The sequence below is a fragment of the Episyrphus balteatus genome, chromosome 1 (genome assembly GCF_945859705.1).
Source record: "Episyrphus balteatus chromosome 1, idEpiBalt1.1, whole genome shotgun sequence".
NCBI lineage: Eukaryota > Metazoa > Arthropoda > Insecta > Diptera > Syrphidae > Episyrphus > Episyrphus balteatus.
In genome coordinates, this window is record NC_079134.1 from 22215093 (window position 1) to 22233803 (window position 18711).

The following is an 18711-nucleotide window of genomic DNA, read 5'->3' on the forward strand; positions in this document are numbered from 1 at the left end:
CAGAATGGATCTCGGCTTCAACCAGCAAGCCTCTCCGACCAACTCGGTCCTAAATATTGCTCCTTTCTCAGTAATATTCCTATTTTTCGTATTTCTTTAAAAGTTATATTCCTTTAGTGTCGAAACACAAAACCGACTTACCACAAAATAAGCTTCCTCGTGAAACTTTAAAATGCAAATTTAAAAACACAACTCTTTCGAATTTATTATTTTTATTTATAATAGTTGATGAGTGTATACAAATAATCGTTTTTTTATACATGTTTATCATGCCTAATTTTCATCTCCATCTTTTATTTTTTTTTCCCTAAGTTTTTAATTTTAGTGAAATTTATTTAATTTATAATTATAATTATCTCTTAGTTTTAATTTCATTTTATAAATTTATTATACGCTTATCGCTTTCTACCATTTTTATAACTTTTCAATTCAACAAATATAACTGCTTAACAAAAAAACCGTATTATTATTATTTTCTTTTTATTTATATAGAATTAGCACATAATTACTATTTTATTTTTGTTTTCACTATTATTTTGTATCGCAGATGTATATTAAAAATTTTGTAATCTTCAATAGAGCTGATGTGAATTTACATACAGTTTCAAATTAAATAAAACACTATTAACTCATTATTATGATAAAAAAGTATGTATAAACAATTTATTAATTAGATCTTTTATAGATGAAAAATTTACATCGCCGTTTCAGAAGAAGTTACTTAACACAAGGAACCTCACAATCAAGCCCTTAGCTATACTCCATAAGTGTAAACTGTAAAGTTTAAACTGAATACCGACTTTCTTTAGCTCAGAAAAAATTATTTTTTTAAGTTATTTAAAAAAAAACACACCTAAAGTATGAATTTTTAACGAATTGAACAACACTGACCCTTCTAATTCAAATAAAATAAAACAAATAAAACAGTTTCTCTTTTTTATATACAAGCAAATGAGGTTGAGTTGAATACCCGCTACATTGACTATAAGTTGTTTTTCCTTTGAAATTCCTTAGACCGAATTTGGTCAATCCGATTTCTATTCGCGTGAAACTCGAAATAGCTTTTAATTTCTGTCTTGGGAGGTTTCTATTGATCCGCACATTTTTTTTTAAGTTGACTTCGGGCCAATATGAGTTTTTTACCAAGCTTATGACAAAAAAAATAATTCCTCAAAAACTTCACTTGCATTTTTTCGCAAAGTGAACATTTATAATTGTTTTGAAGACTAATCAAAACATTTATGCTTGGTCTTCGACTTTCTTATATTTCTAAAACGGGCAAGTTCGCAACGGTCGATTCGTCTAACGTTAAACGATTTACTCACATACTCTGCATCCTTATTCCAACGAAAGATGTTTGAAACAAATTGGATATCCTTATGAACTCAACATAATAGGTACATTTATAGGTTAAACAAACATAAAGACTAGATAGCCGTTTCGGTGGAAACTGTGAAAGCTGCTGTTGTTATTCTAACACCACTCGAGCGAGCGATTGGTATTTCACCGCGTGTACCCCTTGAGCCCACCAATTAAATTCTTAAAAAACAACTCCTTAGACTAGTCATCAGCTACAGCTTACCAGAGTGATACATTATTTCAAAAACAGGCGTTTGACTGTTTGAAAAGAAAAAATTCTGTGGATATGCACCAGACTTTTCTTCAATCGGCAGCTCAGCGGCAGGAAAGATACACCAAGCTATTATCGTAAAAAAAAACTTGTTGGAAGCATCGCCAATCTCTATAACCAACAGATGAGAAGTAGAACCACGCAAACAAAATTTACAGACAGCCCTAGTCTTTATTATACTTGCCTGAAATCTTTCGTCGCTAAATGTCACAACTATTGTAAACATGTTACAACAACACCACTGCTAATTGACAACCAGTACAACCAGAACAGAACCAAGCCAGTCGGTTTCTTTTACGCATTACTTAAAGTTTTTACCTTAACAATTGTATAACTAGCCCCCCTTAATTCCAACAATTTTTACATTCTCGCATTGGGCACGTTCAAAAAACATGATGGTCTTGATTTGTATTAAACGTCAATATCTGAACTAATATTTAGACAAGTAAAAAGAGTAAGTAAAATTTTTTCTTGGCTACCATTCTAGTTCACAGTCCACGAAATCAATATGTCTAGACAAAACTCTGGTTTGGCCAATTGATGTGGGGGGGGGGGGGGGGGGGGTTGATAAAGAACTAAGAACATTTTAAAAACATAATCTTCAAAAGAGTGAATAAACTCTTGATATACCTTATCATTATCATCCCTTTATATGCCATAAAGAAGAAAACTAAAAATTGTAAGCCATTATTCAAACTTTCATTGGAATCTTTTTAAAAAATTTCTCTTCCTCACATGACAAAAATGTCCACACAAAAAAAGTTAATCCTTTTGAAGTATATACATAAATCCTTTACACTATCACCCCCCAGATTCCCTACAAAACACAAGTCTTATAGTTTTCCAAGTAAACGAAAAAAAAATGTCCTTTGACCTAATGATTTGCTCTTTTCTTTCACATAAAAATAAAAAACTTTCCATTATCCTTCTTAAACAATAAATTTCCCATTCAAATATGAATGCATGAATCTTAAAGGATTTTTTTTTAATATTTCTGTCCACACATGAGACATGTTTTATTGACAAAAAAAAATAGAAGACAGCCACAAATAAAAAAAAAATATACATAATCATCATCATTTAAACATAAGCACTCTGACGACTTAACAACATTTGTAAGTAAGATTAAACAAAAAGAAGATGAAAAAAAAAAAACAAAAAATAGTAAGAGGATTAAAAGTCACTCTTTACTCCAAACACAAGAGAGAAGAACTAACATTATAAAGAGAAGACATAACTCATAAATAAATATGTTTTTGTATTTTTTTTTATGTTTTTGTTTTAATCTTTTTAATGTAATCTTACAAATGAATAAAATCCTAAAAATATTAAACAAATTAGACTCGTTTCAGGAGAAGGATTTCTTTTTTTTTTAAATAAATCTCTTTATCTCCATAATAACTTTTTTGAAGTTTCCATTCCTATTAAACCGTTTATACTCGTAAATACAATATATTTTGCAACAAAAAAAAAAAAACATCTGCGTTACATAGTTTCTTCTTTTTTTTAATGATTTCTTATAAATGTGTGTATTTTTTTGAATAGTTTTATACCGTTAAGGCAAAACAAAAATAATAATAATAATAATAAAATGTATATATAATCGTAATAATGTTTACCCAGCTTTTAGTTTTTTTAGGGCGGTTTTACCGTTGCTGCTGGAATACAGGAATGTTTGTCTTGGCCTCGTTCTGGACAAGGAAATTTTGTGTCACAGGTTGATTTATTGCCATTTGTTGAGCCATTGCCGAAGTCATTAGGCCGCCTGGCACTTGCTGCTGATTGCACATCATGTCGAGGGGTGGTGCAGCTGAGCTGATGGCTGTCGACACTGGTGGTGGTACGGCGGCATAGCCTCCACTACCATTCGCCATTGGATATTGACGCATTAGAAACGCTTGCTGAGGATGTGGATGATATTGGCCGGGAACTTGTGCTGGCACTGGACTCGAGAGTTGCTGTTGCCCGTTAGGGGGGAGAGTGTGTTGTAGATGTTGCTGTTGTGGTGGCTGCATCATTGGATGTTGTTGTCCCATTGTTTGTGGGGGCTGTTGTTGTTGAGTTGGTAATGGCTGTTGGGAAAAGTTCTGAGTTGAAAGTTGTGGTTGTTGCTGTTGTTGTTGTTGCTGTTGTTGTTGATGTTGTGGTGGTGTAAAGGGTTGTTGTTGCGGATTCGATTGGGGATTATTGTTGTTCATTTGCTGTGGAGATTGACCATTCTGCATTGCAGAGTTCAATCGACCGTTTTGGAACTGAACCGGTATCATCTGTTGCGGAGACGATTGGGGAGTGTGTTGCATATGAGGCCCGTATAACATTGGATTTACTCCTGCAGCCGTTACTGGAGGCATATGTCCCGGAGCACTTGTTGGAGCACCTTGTTGCTGTTGCATTGAGGGCATACTCATTGGGGGATATTGTTGGGGAAGATGATAGTTTTGTTGTTGGGCCGGCATGTATGGAGGATATGGACCAGGACCATACATTTGCTGTGGAGTGTATCCCATTGGAGGCATACTGTATTGCCCTGCTCCAGGGAATGCCGCCGCTCGATCATCACGCATCAAAGTGTGATACAAATTAATGGCATCTACTAAATCACTCGATAGCTGTGTCAATTGGGCGTGTTTCCGATCAACGCGCTCCAATTCGGCATCGATCAAAGGACCCATTTGATGGACTTCTTGCTCGAGACGCAGCATTTCTTCGGTGTCTTCGGATGAATCTTCGGGATTAGCTTCGTGAAGCAAATGTAACAAACGATCGATTTTCTGTTCATCGATTTCCACGACAAAATTAGTTTCCTCAGTCTTTTGATCTTCACTCTTGGCGGTCGTTTCTTCTTCGAATTGCACTGTCTTTTTGGATTTTACATTAATATCAAGGCGTTCGGGTTCGACACTCAAATCGGCTGTTACAAAGTTGGATGGGAAGAGTCCTTCGCCACGCTGATTGTAACCTTTCCACCAATTTGGATCGCTGTCGTCGAGAACGTGAATAATTTCTCCTGCGACGAATGTTAACTCGTTCTCTTCGGCAGCTTCGAAATCATAGAGAGCCCGAACTTTACGTGGTTCGGGTTGAGAAGTTGTAGATGCTCCTGAGGTTATGCTTCCGATAGAACCAGATGAACCAGAGAATGATGGATACAAAGATGGCTATTATAATTAATGCAAATAGAATAATTAATAAAATAAAGATTGAATTTGTTTTCTTTGCTTACGTATGTTGTTGGAGCAGTTGTTGTTGTTGTTGTAGTTTTCTTGGGACTATTCTTTGCTTCTTTAAGAGAAAGTTCAATAGCCTTGGCAATATCTTCTTCCTCTTGTTGGCTGCTGACAACATTTGGATCTTTTAGAGCGGCAATTGTTGAAGCAGATTTTGGTGCTTTTTGTGCTGCATCAGAAAAGTCATAACCTTCGCTTTTCAATTTTGCATAAAGTGATGGGATAAGATTTAATTGAGGATCTGATTTGAAATCGTTTTCGGCCCAATTTTTTACGAGTTGACGCATTTTCTAAAAAATACAAACAAAAGTAATGAAGATCACTGTTTAAAAAGATTGTTTTTTATTAATTTCTTGTAATTTCTTACCAATGAAACTTGTGGCTGAGCTTTTGATAACAATCGTCTAAATTCATTCTCGAATTCCCTGGAAGCAACTTCCAAATGGAATGGTTTGCCACAATTACCACAACAAGCATCTAATAGAGTTACTGCTTGAATGACTACATGTGGATCAGGATGACCCATGCGTTTCATAATTGCCTTTAGACATTCTTTGGCATTTCTTGGATTCGATGTTACTTTGTCGCATACATCTAAGATTAGAGTCCAATCTTCGGTTGTATTCTTTTCACTTGTTGCTTTTTCTGTAATAAATTATAATCAAAAGAATATAAAGTTTCTTTACTTTTTAAATAAATAGGCAAATCATGAATGACGCGATTAGGTTTGAAAATGTTATTCAAAGGACTATTTTTGACGAAAGCTACGAATTAAAAATTAATGTTCAATGTGAATTGGTGTTCTATGTTTTCAAATTTAAACCATAAAAAGAATTTAAAGCTTTCTAAGACTTATTGTATAGTCTTTGAAATTGGTATTGGCTACTGCGCAATGATATGTTGCCAGAGGTCTGGGTTCGATTACCAGCCTCCAGCACCTAAAATATAAAGATTTTTTCAGCGTTACTGCTTCTTGCGAGGAATTGACAAAGCCCCCTAGAGTATCATTCTCATGAAAAAGTGCATCTCTGACTATCTGTTCGGATTCCACGGTAATATTTTTTTTTCTGGTTTGTTTTTTTTTAAGAAAATTGGATACCTTGCAACGGGTTGGGTTCGATATCCCGCTTTTTATATTCCCGTTTTTTAAAATCCCGCTTATAAAATCCCGTTTTTCATTATCCCGCTTTTTATAATCCCGCTTTTTAAAATCCCGATTTTTATAATCCCGTTTTTTATTATCCCGATTTTGCAAGCAAAACAAGTTGTGTTATTTTAAAAAATCGCGCGATTTTTTAAAATAAAACAACTTGTTTTGCTTGCAAAATCGGGATACTAAAACAAATTAAAAAATGAGAGATTGTTCTAAACGCATTTAATTAGAACCTTTAACAAAAAGTATAATATATAAAAAGGATAAGAAAAAGTAAGGAATGTGATACTAAAAAGAAATCAATTAACAAACTAATATTTACTTTAAAGTTTCAGAAGAACAATCAAATCCTGATAATCCCATAGATTAATAATAACATAAAATGATCACAACATCTTAAATTAAGTACACACTACATAATCAAAAGAAATTTCATTTAAATATAATTCAACTTATATTTGGATGCATTTCAACAATTTTGATATTTAAATAAATGAAATTTCTTTTATGTGTGAACTCAATTTAAGGCTTTAATCATTTTATGTTTTTATAAAAGGAATACCGTTTTCATAATGTGTTGAAGGTACATATTGTGTGGGCTTTACAACGCAAAAAATCAGTTTACTAATTTTTTGTCTATTTCTCATGATTTTTTTATCTGTGAATTAAGCATGTATTTTGTAAAAAAAAATCGGGATTTTCGGGATTTGACGGGATTATAAAATGCGGGATTTCAGAAAACGGGATTTAAAAAAGCGGTATTTTAGTAAACGGGATTTTGAAACTTTTTTTTCGGGATTTTCGAAAAACGGGATTTTAAAAAGCGGGATTCCGATACGCTCCCCTTGCAACAAGCTATTCCATTAAACTATCAATACAAATAATTCATGAGCTCTGTTATGAGGAGTTTAAGTAGGAGGACCAATTAAATACTTCAATTTTGTTGAAAATACCCAATAAAAAATTTCCTCAAAATATGAGCCCTTAAAATTAATATTAAGCATTCACGCGCGAAGATATTTTTCATAAAATACACGTAAACTTGAGCTTTTAATTGGTTTTTTTTTTTTAAATACTGATTTTGTTATAAAATTGGTTTGTTTGACATTCTAATCAGCTTTAAACATAAAGACAAGTACTTACATGCATCTCAGTGGGGCATTTACTTCTATCATCAACCTTATCGTTCATGAAAGAAAATGCATTCAACATCTCTTTAATTGGTGTCTTACTGAAGATAATTCATTATCTCTTCTTGATAATAATAAATACATATTAACAATTATAAAAACAGAAGGTAGAATAAACGCATTATGAAGAATCTTTTAAATGTTTTTTCTTTACATATTCTTCTGAATTAATCTTAAATTTGCAGGTACATGCGTATATTGAGTTCCCATATTTTAATTGTATGTATTAAGAAAGTAAGTACCTAGTATTTTAAATGTCAACAAATATTGCAAACAAAATCTTGGTTTTATGGCTTCTTTTCCAACCTTGAGGTAGCAAATTCTTTTCTACATACAAAATATTGCAAAAACGAATATGTACTAAGAGGCTCTTTAAATTAATTTAATTTGAAATGATTATGTTATGCATTTTTTTTAACATTAATACATTATTTCCTTAAAAAAAAAAAAAAACTAAAGTCCAACAGCTTTTTGTGTGTGCTTTTAGGAGTGGACAGTGGATTACAAGCGGTTGTGTTAAGCTCAATTGTTACGAGGAGCCAAAATAGCGAGATTAAAATTTGTATGGTCCGCAGAAAAAAGTAAAACAAAAATTTTTATAAAACAAATTTATAAAAAAAAAAAACAGAACAATGATAGCATTAATATTTTTCATTTATCATTTTTTTCTCAGATCAAGGTAAGTTAGGCTGAATCTTATAGGGAACTCATTCCTCTTAATGTTTGAAGTAACTATCCATGCTCGCATCGATATGTACCTACGTGAAATTCGCAATCGATTTTATTCCTCCATATGAATGGAGGAAACAAATCGATAAAGGCGGAGGGATAATTGCTGTGTTTCTTGACTTCAAACGAGCTTTCGAAACGATTGACAGACAAATATTATTATTATAATTAGAATCCTATAGAATAAAAGAGACTGAATTAAAGTGGTTTCAATCATATTTGAGTGGAAGAAGCCAAGAGACAAGGTTTGGTGATACGATGTCGGACTCTATTTGTGTTGAATTAGGGGTCCCACAAGGCGCTCTATTAGGTGTAGTTTTGTTCTTATTATATATAAACAATGTTAAATGTACTCTGAAACACTGTAAAGTTGTGTTATTTGCTGATGATACGTTAATATACATTACCGGTAAGATGTAAAAGACATGTGTTCAAAAACAAATGAAGACTTAGATAATGTTAACCTGTGGCTAAGAGCAAATAAACTGAGTCTTAATGTAAATTAAACTAAGTCTATAAAAACGAAGAAAAAAATAACAAAAATAATAAAAAATTATTTTTATTCTAAGTGGAGCGATTGAATATAATTCAATTTATAAGTTCAAGTGACCTCAACTCCAAAAAATTTATAAAGCGTTTCGCCCAGGTACGACAGTGGGCTCATCAGTTAGATCTGTCGTACCCTTACTAAGACGCCTTATTTTGCCTGACCACGGGCATACATTTTCTAAGTGTCTGAATTTAAACAAATTCCCTTAGAATATTAAAATTCACAGTATATTCATGCTGTGAGTTTTATATAGTGTCGGTAAACATCGACCAAAATAAGGCGTCTTAGTAAGGGTACGACAGATCTAACTGATGAGCCCACTGTCGTACCTGGGCGAAACGCTTTATAAATTTTTTGGAGTTGAGGTCACTTGAACTTATAAATTGAATTAAGTCTGTAAAGTTAAAAATTTGTGACCCAATCTCAGTGCATAAAAACAAATGCCAAATTTAATGTGTTAAGACCATTAAGTACTTAGGACTTATTATAGACACTGAACTAAACTTCAAAGATCATGTCAAGTATATTATTTCAAAAATTGCTAAAAAAAAAGTTGGTTTTCTTAAACGTATAAGACCTGTTTTAACTATGGGCAATGCAATAATGCCAATAATGCATTACAATGCCATAATTCATTATTTAAAATAAATATTAAAATACTTTTGCAAAATAGTTAAATCTTAATTAAAGTTAAAACCTAACTAAAATTAATATTAAATTTTACAATTATATATTTAACCCTCTGTAGGCACACCTCTTTTTTGTGACGTGATAGGCACACGAGTGCGAATTTGGTTTATACTTTTTCATGTCGCTAGAACTTTTTTTGGTCACAATATTTTACAGAGAATCAAGTATGAAATTTATGTAGAATATTCCGAGGAATTCGAATATTGTATTCACAATTCCGAAAAATAATATTTTCACCCTTATAAACAGACTTTTTTGTGACCACTTTTTTGAAAAATCGTAATTTTTTTATTTTTGTCCTGCCAAATTCGCACCCGTGTGCCGACAGAGGGTTAAAAATGTTGTAAAATATATATTTGAAAATGTTGTAAATTTGCAAGAACGTTAAAACACGTTAAAAAGTTCAACGAACTAGTAAACTTTATTATTATATTCAGTTTTAAAGTTTAGATTTTTTTAACGATTTGCTACCCAAATCAACCAGATTTTGTAGGTTAAATCAGAACATCCTAATTCACTTCAAAAAATTACAGTACTAACCCTGATTTAAGCCACGAAATCTAACAAAATTTGTAATTTTGGTTTTAAGTAGGTATACATGTTCAATATTTATTTGTTGATTAGAAAAAAGAGGAGGTGAATGTATATCGAAAGCTGTGAACATCAAATCTAAATAATAGACTTAAACTTAAAATTGTTTATAATGTGAAAAGTGCCGCAAGGTTATTCGTTGTGGGACCGCGGACCGTGAGTTTGACATACATGATTGAGAATCTCCCTATTCAAGCCTCATTATAAAAGACATTTATGAAGTTTATTTCTCTCAAGTGTTCCCCTCTATGTTATGTACCTAACTACTCGTACCTTGTCTCGTGCCAAAAAGAAAATCAACAAAATACATGAAGCCATAAAGAAACGTGTCTATTAAATTACACTCTTTTTTAATGTTTATTTTTATTTTTCGAAGAATTTTAATCGCACAAGGCAAGCAAGCATAGTAAAAACTACCTATACTCATGTGTCATATATATCATTGATGTTCAGTTATAATAATAACCAACACATCTGTTAAAAAAAATCAAATAAAATAAAATATAAACTAATAAAAACCACCCCCTAATTCAATCTCATTATTTATAATCTTTTGTATGATTTTTCCTTTCAAGTGTTTGCTTTTTTGATTCAAACAAAAGAAAAGAGGAATGACATTGAGATGATTCCCTCAATAAAAAAAAAATAAAATAAAATAAACAACAAATTATTATTGTTATCGATAATAAAAATTATAAATTTAGATTAATATAAATTCGCAAAGCACTGATAGCATTGCCCTTTAAGCCGTTTTTAGCTGCCTGCTGACTGTGTTTGAATAAAGTGAGTCATACCAACTCACTGGACACTTCGACTGTGTTGTCTTTATAAAGAAACAAAAAATATGCGTAGTCTCCTCCTCAGAGAACAATTATTATTCTTTTTTTGGCTCAAAATTTAATTAAGTCATCGTTTTTGATGACCAAAGAAAAAACAAACTAAAATTGCCCACAAACAAAAAAATCAAAACGAAAATCGATAAACATAAATTTTTTTTTCTTCCCACCGCTGCTTCGGCTGCTGCAGCTGCTTGTCGTTGCCACTGCTGCAATTTCAACTGCTTTTGGTGCAAATTGCCAATTGGAAAAAAAAACTTGGAGACTTTGCTTTTAATTAAATGGAGGTGATCCACCCCACATTAATTTCTAATCTCTTTCTACAGCTGTTTGCTGTCTTTTCTTTTGTAGTCTGCGTTTGGAAAAAATTATAAATTTCCATCGTCACTTTGCCACTTTTCTCATTAAAAAAACATTTTTTTCTTTTCAATTTTCTTTGTGAAACAAGAATGAAAAAAAAAAATAAAAAAAAAAAAAACTCACCAATGTCAGCATCGAACGGTGTCGATTGTCCGAAGATACCCATTTTCTTGATGTTTTTTTCTTATAGTTTTTTTTTTTTTTTTTAATTAAATGATATTTATATTAGATGATTTATATTTTAATTGTTTTATTATGTTTTTATTTGCTTTGTAATTTTGGTATTTTTATTTTCTTTTTTATGTAGGACGAAAAACTTTTACGACAAAATATACTTTGAGAGAAAAGATAAATTACAAAAAAAAAAAAATACAAGTGACTAATGGAAACGAAACGAAAATTGAGAGCTGTCATCGGGAGGAATGAAAAGGAATGGAAATTATTTGTTGGCATTTGGAATGAATGGAATTCTGTATGGGAAATTTTTAAAGATGCGTTTGCACTTATTAATGAAAATCCTTAACAGGCCGCCTCCACAGGAGATAATTTTTGTCATGTTGACGTGTCTTAACAAGAAATGTCTTGGGGAGGCTCGCCATTTCTTGTAATGATTCAATGTTAGACAACCATGTCTTCGATTTTGTCTGAACACGGTTGTCTAACATCGAATTTGACAGATGTGTTTTTTCACTGAACTGAATTTTCTGAGGGCAGTAAGTTCCATTACTAAATTTTTCCTCTTTTTGACGTTTGTTCCTAGAAAATGTAAAAGTGGAACGTGATTGGACACAACAGTGTGTAGCCACCACATGTGATTTTTCAATCGATTGAAAAATCACTGTGTAGTAAGTGGTCTGTTCTTTTATTAAAGTGCCTGGCTACACGGTGATTTTTCAATCGCCTAAGCAGTGAGTTTGTAGGCGAGAGGGATGAGGAGTGAAGGGGGAAGATGCTCACGAAGCGAACTGAATTTTCTGAGGGTAGTACAGTTCCATTTCTAAATTTTTCCTCTTTTTGACGTTTGTTCCTAGAAAATGTAAAAGTGGAACGTGATTGGGCACAACAGTGTGTAGCCACCGCATGTGATTTTTCAATCGATTGAAAAATCACTGTGTAGCCAGGCACAAACAAAGTTAACTTTGGTTGTTGTGTCAAAAAAGTCGTTGTTGTTGTTTTCGTTAGATTTTGTTATAAAATTTCAACTTCTCTTTAGGAACGACTAATGTTACATTTTGTTGATCTGTAAAAAAAAATTTTTTGAGATCAATTTTATGAATAAATAAACAAGAAATAGTTAATTTGACACTGAAATAATTCTTTCAAATTGAATTCTTAGCAAATTGAAAGAAAAATATGCATTAAATAATTTCAAATATGAAAACAAACAAAAAAATTCTTTTCTCACATCATTCCCTTTCTTCCCCATTTATTTGTGTTTGACAGATTAACATTGAAACTCAAGTCCAGAAGCTGTGTTGGAAAAAGTTACAAAATGTAACTATTTGACACTTCAACATTGGATTAAGGAACGATGTTGTGTAGTCACGATGTTACATTTCGTAACTTTTTTATCATTTAGGAACGATGAAAGTTAACTATTGTTAACAATAGCTAGCATCGGCGAATAAAAGAACGCACTACAGGCAACTTGCAACCAACTTGTATAGCTAAAAGAGCGTTGGTGTGAGTGGGCCCTTAACAAAAATTATCAAAATATTGCAACGGAATAGAATTCCACACATATTTTTCATTTCTCATTTCATTCCAACTTTGTTATCGATTTTTTTGTTTCTTTTTGCAAAATTTTCCCTTCATTTTCGCTGAAAAAAGCCCTTTTAATAAAACTGACATTTCAAACGTCACTTTTTATGTAGATAGAAAAAAAAAGAAACACAAGAAAGAAAAATACAAATTTTTTTTTTTGTATGCAAGCAGCAAAGAGAATGAAAATGTCGAACAACCAATCAATGTTTTCATAAATTTCTTCAAAATTTTGCACTCGAAATTATTGGAATAAAAATCAAAATTCATTCGATAATATATAATAATGACATTCGTGCGTGATCCGTGCGGTATTGTTTGTTTATTAGTAACATATTTGGCTGTTTTTTACGCCGATTATGTTGTCATGCGATGGATTATCCTTCAAACAATGCAAACAAGGTACTAATACCTTCTTATATATATTTTTTTTTTTATTTTTTTATAAAACAATGATAAATCTTTCTGTTAGTATTTGGGCACCACTTCATGTTGTGCTATTTAATACAGTGGTCTTCCTTTTGGGCATGTCCCATCTGAAAGCGGTCCTTTCCGATCCGGGCACTGTACCACTCCCATTGAATCGGTTGGACTTCTCCGATTTGCATGCCAATCAAAAGAACGGCTCCAATCACGATCATGGCGAATGGACTGTTTGCACACGATGTGAGACATATCGTCCGCCTCGGGCTCATCATTGTCGCATTTGCAAACGATGCATTCGTCGAATGGATCACCATTGTCCGTGGATCAACAATTGTGTGGGGGAACGTAATCAGAAGTTCTTTTTGCAATTTCTAGTTTATGTAGGTATTTTGTCGTTGTATTCGGTTGGCTTGGTGCTGGGTTCGTGGATTTATCCTTGCGAGGAATGTAATGCCAATATTGTGGAATCACAAACAAGGATGTAAGTATTTAAAGTCTTTAATTTGCATTGTAGGTATAAAACATTTTATAAAAAAAATTAACATTTTTTTACAATCATACGACAGAGTTTTTTACATAATTGTTTGCCAATTTCAATTTGTGGGGATGTTTTTTTCTTTTTTTTTCAGTTTTTCTATTTATTTATTTAATTTACCTTAATTCAATTATCGACTCAAGTTCAATAGCTTTCAGAATCTATAAACAATCAAGGCATAGAGAATTATATGTGTTGGTTTGAAAAGGTTAAAATTTGAATAATAATGAATCCATATATGTACGTCCATATAAAAGAAAGTTACTTTCTTTATTTTTTTCTGGATTCGAAAGATAGCCCTTAACAAAATTAGTATCAATATGTCTCTGATAAAAACACTTTCTTATCCCAAAAATTTTAAAAAATATTTGCAAAATAAGATAACATTCAAAAAGACACAATTATCAAATCTCAGATAAAATGTATTTTTTTACCAGATAGTGGCCGTTGTTCTTGTCTCAACGACATTCTCCATTAATTTATTAAGATAAAAGATACATCACCTTGATATGTTCACAAAAGAAAAATAATAAGATTTTGTAGGCGCCTTGTTTATACGTACATATATTATTATTTATATATTTATATATATCGTTGCTATGCTGCCAAAATGCACTAAGTCAAAAAACATAGTTTTGAGTAAATCGATTTTTAAGATTATTTCTCTTGTGAAAATTCAATGTTAACTGTTATCTGTCAGATAATCACTTTAAACACAAACTCAACATTTTGACATTAGTTTCCAAAACCTTTTAGGCCCAATTTATTCACACTCCATTAAATTTAAAGTCTCCATTAAAAAAGGGAAATTTTAAAATGTGTATGCGATTTGACAGTTTTATAATTTTTAATGGAGCCTTTAAATATAATGGAGAGTGAAAAACCAAAATGATAATTATGTGAACGAAAGTAGAAAAAGCCATGACTTAGTGCCTTTTACCTGTAATGATTTGCAATTATTTTGTTCGTAATGAATACTTTTCTGGCATATGAAGTTAAAGGAAACAACATTATAGCACAAAAGTAAAGACAAAATCTCAATTATACCTAGTTAAATCAGAAATTTTACAACGCAAAAGAATCAAATTTATTTCCGGTTTATTTTTTTCGTATCGAAAACATTTAATTTGAAGCCAGTTAAGAACGAGAATTCTAATTCATTTTTAAAAGGTTATTAAGATTCATATAGAAAATTCAAGTCGTCTTTACTCGCTGATAAACTTACAATTTGTATTAATCTGTTTACATTTGACCGCTTTTTTCTTACATTTACCTCACAAGATACTTTGTAAGTCATTTTTCAAATTTAAAAATGTTGTTTTGAAGACAGGAAAAATGCACTAAGTCTCATTAATGCTTTCTCTTGCTATAAACTAGTACTGATTTAATTTTTCTTGCGTTACAGGTAAAAAGCACTAAGTCAACTTAGTGCGGTGTGCCTGTATTAAAGTTGTTTTTTCTGACTTCGTGCAAAAATATACCTCAAATAATTCATAAAGTACGCCAAATATTTCTTAGTGTGGTATTTTACTAGATCGATATCATCATTCTGAACCATTTTGCATTTAAATCTAAAAACCCTTAAAATATGACTTAGTGCGTTTTGGCAGCATACCGACGATATATCAGATCAGACAGATGTCTTCCTTTGATTATGTTTTACCAAGAAGTTGGTTTAGTCAATCAACGAATGTTGGCTATTCTGCTCAAAATATAAGCAGTGACTGATAAGCAGATGCTATGTCAGTTACCAGCGAACAACTGCCACAGCGCTGAATAAGTAAAAACATAAAATATTTGGTGATTTCGAATTTTTTTCAATTTATTTTCAACATTGAATTTATGAAAAATCCACTATAAATTTCGTCTAATATTGATAGACTGAATGCAAAAACTCAAAATCTTGTTATGTTAGGTAAACATTTTTTTAGTACTTTTTTGAATTACAACACCAATAAGCCGTTATGATTAAAAAACGCCCGAGAAATAGTTGTTAAAAAATTTAGTAACATTGCAAATTAACAAATTTAAGTTTATTGAGACTTACCTAATTTTGATTATAATATTTATGTAGTACCTATGTTTTTAATACAGTGGGATTTTAAAAAATGGTGACTTAGAATTGGTCTAGCTTTAGCATTTTAATATTTTAATTAATAGATTTGTAAATTCTATAATATTATGTTAATTTAAAAAACCAAATTGTAATAGGAACAATTTTAAGTTCTGCTCAAAGAGACTTATAGAGAATTTATAAACTAGTTAAAAACAAGCAAAAAAAAAAAGTTCTTAAATAAAAATTGACATTGATCAACATTGATTGATTATTCGGCTGCACAACGTTGCTTCATTGAGTCCACTAAACGGCAATCTAGTACCGTTGGAATTTTTCCTCAAGCATCGCTTACCATGCTTTACAATTCATGATTATTGGATGGCTAAGCTTTGAACTTCCCTTTTTTACAACACTCCATAAGTTTTCAATTGGGTTAAGGTCTGGACATTGTGCTGGCCATTCCATAACATCAATATTTTTTCTTGAAAAAAATATATTACTGCTCGGCTAGTGCGTTTTGAGTCGTTGTTCTCTTGGAAGACCCTTGATTACGGCATATCATACTCAGAGTAAGCGTACCCGGCAAACTATTCCTCAGGAGTAAATCATAATTGGTTCATTTATGAATATATATGGACCGTATTGAATCTTTTTTCTGGAGTAGCACATTTTATGTTTGAATACTCTTTATTTCATGTTTCTTTAGACTAGGTCTCATTTAACATTTCAAATATATGCCTTGGGTAGCTTAGAGGTATTATACACCTAAGTACTCGTATGAAAAATAACCCCAAACCATTTATTTGTTTGACTTTTATATATGCAAAAATGCGTGCCCACTGCCCATTTATGAACATACCAATTGCAAATAAGAGAACCATACGTGGAATTCGGAATTGCAAAAATAAAATTTTCTTGTACTTAATACATTTATTAACACAACTAAACCAACAATTAATAAACCCGCACAGGAGTTATGAATACCCTTAAAATGTTATAAAAACACCGTGCGAGCATTTAAGAAAAGAGGAGAGGATTAAGTAAGAAACACCGATTTACAGTAATCTTAACTTTTGTAATGGCGGGTGTTGCAGTTAAAAATTTTAAGGTGATGAATGCAACTGATTTAAAAAAAAAAAAACAAAAGAGAGAAAGGCAGGTAACGTTTCGACCCAATCAACGTTTTATGCAATAAAAAACCCGTGAACTCCTTAGTTAAGACATAATCAGTAGCTTGAATTCCTTGATTTATTCTGTTTTTCAAACTTATAAAATTTTCCAAGCGCTGTAACTTCGACACCCAAAATATTTTTTTTATTTTTTTTTCATCTATTATACGACGCGAAAAAATTTACGATTGTAAAGTTTATTTTTTTTTTCTCTTTTGATGTTGGGTACGTTGTTTCATGCTTTTTTTTTGTAATAAATTAAAAACTCAAAACGATGTCCTGTAAAAATAGCCTAAGAAAATTCATTTGAGTGCAATGCAGGAGTTAACCTGTTTTTCGACGTTTCAACGCCAAAATTTGTTTTATTTTCCTTTTTCCTCAGATTTACTTGTATGGAATAAAATTATCCCCATCAAAGAAGTGTTTGAATCTTATTTAAACGATTCTTTAACCATAAAATGACAAAACTTACAAGTAATTTTGTTCAAATTAAATTTATTTCTGAAAAAATTAAACTCAGACTCGGAAACGGGCAAATAATAAAAATATGTTCATTTGTTCATCTAATTACTTATAGTCTGCTACCTAGACTTAACCGCTAGCGCGCTTGCCATACAAAAATAAGAAATATTTGAATTGATAAGGTTCTGTTTTTTTTTTTTTTTTTAATTTTTTTTTTGTTCACTTTCTTTTGGGATGTTATGATCTGTGAAGTTGCGTAATGAAAACAGTCGAAATTTGTGCAATGTATGATCCACAAACGTAAATTTATTTCAACATATTTTAAATCTAATTTTTAATTCTTAATATAACACTAATTATAATCCACAGGCTACACAGTGTAATACTACTCTTAGAATCAGCACTCTTTGGTCTATTTGTACTTGCAATAATGGTCGATCAAATGCATGCGATACTCTACGACGAGACTGCTGTCGAAGCTGTTCAACAAAAGGGCTCATATCGACCGAATCGTCGTAAGCTAAATTTATTAGCAGATGTATTTGGACGTGGCCATCCAGCTTGTTGGCTTATGCCGTGTACGAACTTTAATTCTAGAAAATATGATGCTCCATTATTGAGTCATGATGTGTAAGCAAAAAAATACAAAAATATTAAGAACAACAACAAAAAAAAAACACTCATAACAACTGCTCTGAACTGATTTACCAAAAAAAAAGAAAAAAACAACTGGATATTTTTCGAGTAATCCAATTTTTTTGGTTAGAAATCTTTCTTTTGATGATTTTAAATTTCATTCAGGAAGTTTTCTAGGTGCATAGTATTGTAATTTATTATTTTCCTTATTATAATTATTATTATAATCATATTTCTAATATACAAATAATAATTGTTAATTATTATAATTTTATTTATTAGTTTATTATGAGTTAAGAGAAAAAAAAGTCTTAGTGTAATTTATGGTGTATGGCTTTTTGTCAGGAATCTTTACTATTATATTTTTTTTTTTTTAAGTTGACTAAAGGAGATTATTTTTTAATATTTTCTTTATATTTTATTTTGATATTCTATTCTATTCTATTTTTATATATTTTTTTCTTTGTGTATTATTTTTCAATTTTTTGTTTGTTTTGTATATAACCACAATATTCTCTTGATATATTGTTTACTTCACAAAAAAAATCTTTATAACGGTTTACAAAGTATTGATTGTATTTAATTGTATGTATTTACTGTAATGTTTAAGAAATTTAAAGAAAAAAACGTATTTTATTGTCATACATTTACGGATATATATATTTCTTTTTGTTTAGTTTAAAAGAACAACTTAAATTACATAAGACTTT

At 31.2% G+C, this 18711-nt stretch overlaps 2 protein-coding genes across 2 annotated transcripts; one reads left to right on the top strand and one right to left on the bottom strand.

Moving 5' to 3' along the window:
- Positions 1 to 2963: 2963 nt before the first annotated feature.
- Positions 2964 to 11309, bottom strand: LOC129914317 (signal transducing adapter molecule 1). Its single transcript, XM_055993508.1, has 4 exons — positions 11080 to 11309; positions 5225 to 5502; positions 4854 to 5147; positions 2964 to 4788 (listed from the first exon to the last, which is right to left on the bottom strand). The coding sequence occupies exons 1-4, from the start codon at positions 11120 to 11122 to the stop codon at positions 3277 to 3279; spliced, it is 2127 nt and encodes a 708-aa protein (XP_055849483.1). The 5' UTR covers positions 11123 to 11309; the 3' UTR covers positions 2964 to 3276.
- A 1511-nt stretch (positions 11310 to 12820) lies between these two features.
- On the top strand, positions 12821 to 18346 carry LOC129914325 (palmitoyltransferase ZDHHC3). Its single transcript, XM_055993520.1, has 3 exons — positions 12821 to 13119; positions 13190 to 13624; positions 17735 to 18346. Exons 1-3 carry the CDS (start codon positions 13004 to 13006, stop codon positions 17997 to 17999), a joined length of 816 nt encoding a protein of 271 aa, XP_055849495.1. The 5' UTR covers positions 12821 to 13003; the 3' UTR covers positions 18000 to 18346.
- The last annotated feature ends 365 nt before the right edge of the window (positions 18347 to 18711 follow it).